The 5,775-nt window shown below is 46.1% G+C and overlaps 1 protein-coding gene across 4 annotated transcripts in view; it reads left to right on the top strand.

The window, feature by feature from the left end:
* Positions 1 to 4,696: 4,696 nt before the first annotated feature.
* mppe1 (metallophosphoesterase 1) overlaps positions 4,697 to 5,775 on the top strand; it is a 58,922-nt gene continuing 57,843 nt past the window's right edge. For all 4 annotated transcript variants that reach the window (XM_043687745.2, XM_087986704.1, XM_043687744.2 and 1 more), the window contains exon 1: positions 4,697 to 5,371. In XM_043687745.2, the coding sequence (XP_043543680.1) occupies positions 4,992 to 5,371 (380 nt within the window). In that variant the 5' untranslated portion in view covers positions 4,697 to 4,991. The remainder of the gene's footprint in view (positions 5,372 to 5,775) is intronic.

Genomic DNA, 5,775 nt, shown 5'->3' with positions numbered 1-5,775 from the left:
AGATCAGCAAGGCAGCCTTTGTGTGGAGCCACAGAAAATGGGGGAGATAATAAATGAATATTTTGCATCAGTATTTACTATGGAAAAGGATATGGAAGATAGAGACTGTAGGGAAATAGATGGTGACATCTTGCAAAATGTCCAGATTACAGAGGAGGAAGTGCTGGATGTATTGAACAGTTAAAAGTGGATAAATCCCCAGGACCTGATCAGGTGTACCCGAGAACTCTGTGGGAAGCTACAGTAGGGATTGCTGGGCCTCTTGCTGAGATATTTGTATCATCGATAGTCACAGGTGAAGTGTCGGAAGACTGGAGGTTGGGAAACGTGGTGCCAATGTTTAAGAAGGGCGGTAAAGACAAACCAGGGAACTATAGACCAGTCAGCCGGACGTCGGTGGTGGGCAAGTTGTTGGAGGGAATCCTGAGGGACAGGATGTACATGTATTTGGAAAGACAAGGACTGATTAGGGATAGTCAGCATGGCTTTGTGCGTGGGAAATCATGTCTCACAAACTTGATTGAGTTTTTTGAAGAAGTAACAAAGAAGATTGATGAGGGCAGAGCAGTAGAAGTGATCTATATGGACTTCAGCAAGGCATTCGACAAGGTTCCCCATGGGAGACTGATTAGCAAGGTTAGATCTCATGGAATACAAGGAGAACTAGCCATTTGGATGCAGAACTGGCTCAAAGTAGAAGACAAAGTAGGTGGTGGTGGAGGGTGGTTTTTCAGACTGGAGGCCTGTGACCAGTGGAGTGCCACAAGGATCGGTGCTGGGCTCTCTACTTTTTGTCATTTGCATAAATGATTTGGATGCGAGCATAAGAAGTACAGTTAGTAAGTTTGCAGATGACACCAAAATTGGAGGTGTACTGGACAGCGAAGAGGGTTACCTCAGATTACAACAGGATCTGGACCAGATGGGCCAATGGGCTGAGAAGTGGCAGATGGAGTTTAATTCAGATAAATGCGAGGTGCTGCATTTTGGGAAAGCCAATCTTAGCAGGACTTATACACTTAATGGTAAGGTCCTAGGGAGTGTTGCTGAACAAAGAGACCTTGGAGTGCAGGTTCATACCTCCTTGAAAGTGGAGTCGCAGGTAGATAGTATAGTGAAGGCAGCATTTTGTATGCTTTCCTTTATTGCTCAGAGTATTGAGTACAGGAGTTGGGAGGTCATGTTGCGGCTGTACAGGATATTGGTTAGGCCACTGTTGGAATATTGCACGCAATTCTGGTCTTCCTATTAGAAAGATGTTGTGAAACCTGAAAGGATTCAGAAGCGATTTACAAGGATGTTGCCAGTGTTGGAGGATCTGAGCTACAGGGAGAGGCTGAACAGGCTGGGACTGTTTTCCCTGGAGCGTCGGAAACTGAGGGGTGACCTTATAGAGGTTTACAAAATTATGAGGGACATGGATAAGATAAATAGACAAAGTCTTTTCCTAGGGTTGGGGAGTCCAGAACTAGAGGGCACAGGTTTAGGGTGAGGGGAAAGATATAAAAGAGACCTAAGGGGCAACTTTTTCACGCAGAGGGTGGTACGTGTATGGAATGAGCTGCCAGAGGATGTGGTGGAGGCTGGTACAATTGCAACATTTAAGAGGCATTTGGATGGGTATATGAATAGGAAGGGTTTGGAGGGATATGGGCCGGGTGCTGGCAGGTGGGACTAGATTGGGTTGGGATATCTGGTCAGCATGGACGAGTTGGACCAAAGGGTCTGTTTCCATGCTGTACATCTTTATGACTCTACGTGGAGGAAGGTGGTTGAAGCAGAGGGAGTTGGTGAAGGGTTGGATTCTGGCAGCAGGGATTTGGCGGGAGATGGTGAGTCGTGGGGACAGAGGGTTTATTGAGTCCCAGTGGCAAGTGAGTGGGGAGATGTGGGAATGGGGCAGCATGGGAGGGTGTGTCTTTGGGGATGGGGGTGTGACAAGTGGAGAGAGGAGGGATATTGGATCTCAGGGAAGGTGAAGGTATCTAGGCTTGGGACAAAGGGGAGATGATTGTCTCTTTCCAGGGGAAGAAGGGTGTTTGAGCAGCTGGCGTGATTTAGTTGGTTAGTTGTGGGATAGGTTGGAGGCTCTTTGCTGGGCAATTCCCTCAATGTTTGCTATGACTAGGAGTCCTGCAGTGTCCCATAGCACAAATCCGATCTGTGTTACAGAAATGATGATATAGCCATTTAAAAGCCTGTGCTCATGTGTCTCCCAACTCCTGTCAATTGGTGTCCACTTTTTCCACTGGGACCATAGATTCCTTTCTGATAGAGAGTTCTTCATTGATTGGTACAGATAATACATGCACGAATGAGGTGCCAGTGGGCCACACGGACCAGCAATTAGACATTCCTTCTCAAAAATGTGATAGTGACTGAATAGTGATAGACAATCTGCACTGACTGTGCCACTTCTTTTGTACATTGATGTTTTTATAGAACAGCTCATGTTGAGTCAGAGCTTGTGCTACTGTAATAGTGTGGGAGTTGCTGGGAGATCATGGTTCTACCCAAGTACAGTGAGTATTTGATTGCTTTCTGTAAAATAAATGGGCAGTTTGCAAATAAGCAGTTCATAGGGGACAACTAAGTCTGTTTTATAAACAGTAAGTGTAGAAATCACTTAGGTGTAATTGTTACCTCCTTCAGCTAAGTTAAAAATCGCACACCAGGTTATAGTCCAATAGGTTTATTTGGAAGTACAGGCTTTCAAAGTACAGCTCCTTAGTCAGGTAGCTACACTCCAAAAGCCTGTACTTCCAAATAAACCTGTTGGACTATAACCTGGTGTTGTGCAATTTTTAACTTTATCCATCCCATTCCAACACCAGCACCTCAACATCATGGCTGCTTCAGCTAGCACAGTGATACCTCTGCAAATAATATTAACTCAAATCCCAGATATTGCAGAGAGCTAAAGTCCTCAAGTTACTGAAAGTACAGAAATGTAACACTATTTCTGAACAATTTTCATCTTTTTTTTGTAAAAGATATCAAATTGGATTGTCTTACAGACTGTAAAGAGATGTTTCTTACAGCAGCCGCCAAAGCTGTATTTGGTCTCTGTCATGTCAAGGAGACTGCAATGCTAAATATTGTGACTGAAAGAAGTACAAATGGTTTGCTGTTTCATCTAAATGGAATATTTTGGGCCACGGAGGGTGAAGGTAAAAGAGCAGATGTTTAACCTGCACTTGCCTGTTGAGGTGATTGAGAAATGGACCAGGGAATTCAGAGGGAACAGTCCTTTCAGAATACTTAAAGAGCAAGGAACGTGAAGGTGTGTTCGCAAGAAAATGATCCACCGAACAGGAGGCTAGTGGACTTGAAGATGAAAACAAAGGGAGCCCTGTTATAGATCTGAATGGGGAGAGGGGGCTGTGTTGAGAGTGGAAGTGCAGGAAATGGAACAGTCATGACACTGTCAGTCTCAGTGGAAGAGAGACTGGTTGAAGAAAATAGAATGAATATCAAAAGCAATTGTAATGGAAGCAAGCGAAGCTCCCCAAATCCTGAAAGACTTGAACCCAGAGATTGTGATGCAGATGTACAGATGTTCCATTGTGCCGTGATGTTCAGGCAGTGATAGGAGCACTGTCTGGCACCAATGCTTTCGCATCTCAGTATTGATGCTTATCACCCTTCTCCTCCATTAAAGAATGAGCATAATCAGCAAAGCTGGTTTCTGACCTTACCCTCTGGAGAATTGGCACATAAATCCTGCTTTCTTCTTGGCTTGTCTGCTGCCCAGTAATGCCCAATGGCCGAACATGTTAATGGGTACCCTATGCAACTCGTTAAAGTTTATGTGGCACAGTATCTGAGCTAATGACTGAGTTTGCCAAGTAAAGTGATAGTGTGTGTTTATTCATGCATTCTCCATGGCTGAGCAGGCCCTGTACTTGGCTATCTGAGAGTAGAAAATGCGAAGGGAAAGGCTCGTTTGAAGGAAATGGATGAGTTGGAAAACAAGAGGTCATCTGCAGGTTTCCAGAAAGCTGGATGAAATGGGAGTTGAGATGGTGTACACTGTCATCCAAAATGTTCCTGCTGATGCTGGAAACAATTGATTCTGTTACTGCTGAAGACATAACATGGAGTGCCATCTCTTTGACAGGGCTCAGCGATTGTAGGTTCGCCTGTTCCCTAGTGTTTCTGTTTAAAGATACTCTCCCTGATCTTGACCACCTGTATAAGCTTATTGAAACTGTTGTGGTGCTGTTGGCATGTCCTTGGTACCAGCTCCTTGAAATGACCTCCTCCTGCAATTTGCTCGCATTCCCTTTGGAGGTCGTTCATTGAGGGCTTCCTGACACCCCTTCCTCCTGCATCTTTTCCTCCCAGTGCCGTGCATTTCTAAAAACCCTGGTGTTTCCTTTTACTGGGCGCCCTCATGTCTGCCCTACAGCTCAATCTCCTTTATTTACAATTGCTTTCTCTCATTCCACTCGGCAGCAACTTGCTCTGAGTCAGTGTAGCTCCCCTTTAAGAGAGGTAGGATATATCCTCGAGAAGTGGATCCCTGCATTCCCCTCGCTTTCTATGAGCCTCGCTGTTGATTCTCACTGAATGGCTGCAATCAAGGGGGAGGTGGGTGTGAAGTTTGTGAACAGTCTGCCCGGATTGGAGCACATATTAGGGGAGGGGGGTGGGGGCGAGATTGTGGGAAAACGTGTGCAGATCAATGTTCAGACCAGAGTCCGTGAGTTCGGAGAAATAAACCAAGCGTAAAGGAAATGCAGTTTCATTCTTACACCAGCCAAAATCCCTAAACGCCAAATGAACGAAAGGAGGTGACAAAATAAATCGACTGTGACTGTGAGTCTTTTGTAATATATTGGGGGTTTCTTTGCACACCGAATCTGGACGGATCACCCCAAACCTCTTCAAGTTCATTTCGTCTTTGCTTTGCTTTGTATTTTAGCAAACTTGATTCTTATCCCGTTGCAAGGGATTTGCTTTAATCCGTGTGATTTAATTTGAATTGAATGGTGCGTGGGAGAGAGAGAGAAGGGGGTGAGGAAGGCAGGCAGAGAGCGGAGCCAGCGCCGGCCTTGCTGGGTGCTCTGTCCCAGAGTGGAGTTGGTCACCGAGTGATGTTCGGGCTGTCTATCCATCCCATATGGACTCGGACATTGGTGAGGAGGTGGCTGCACCAGGAGGTGCTGCTGTGGCCCTTCCTCAAGCTGCTGGCTCTGGGGACCGTGGTGGCCTTGTTCTGTGAGCTGGGCATTTACTATGCAGTGATCCTGAGATGTGACTGGCCTCCGCTTCGAGGATCATCCGCACCAGTGCTGAAGGCTTTGTTTCTGGCGGACACACATCTCCTGGGAGCTCTGAGAGGACACTGGTTCGACAAACTGAGGAGGTGAGGCGCACACACACGCAGTGAAATCAAACGTGCCAAATTTCAATTTTATATCAAAGGCTGGCCAGAGAGGATCAAAAAGTTCAGACCTTGAGTTTGAACCCCCTTTGCTGAAGTTATGCGTTCCAATGGTCAGAAATGTGCCTGGCTTCAATCTTGATTAACAAGCTTTGTTGCCAGGGTTGGGGGATTTGAGCTATAGGGAGAGGCTGAACAGGCTGGGGCTGTTTTCCCTGGAGCGTCGGGGGCTGAGGGGTGACCTTATAGAGGTTTACAAAATTATGAGGGGCATTGATAGGATAAATAGACAAAGTCTTTTCCCTGGGGTGGGGGAGTCCAGAACTAGAGGGCATAGGTTTAGGGTGAGAGGGGAAAGATATAAAAGGGACCTAAGGGGCAACATT

Source organism: Chiloscyllium plagiosum, unplaced genomic scaffold (assembly GCF_037043375.1).
Source record: "Chiloscyllium plagiosum isolate Xiang-an unplaced genomic scaffold, Cpla_swu_hap1 HiC_scaffold_4, whole genome shotgun sequence".
NCBI lineage: Eukaryota > Metazoa > Chordata > Chondrichthyes > Orectolobiformes > Hemiscylliidae > Chiloscyllium > Chiloscyllium plagiosum.
The sequence above is the reverse complement of the archived record's forward strand: the minus strand, read 5'-3'. Positions and strand labels throughout refer to the sequence as shown.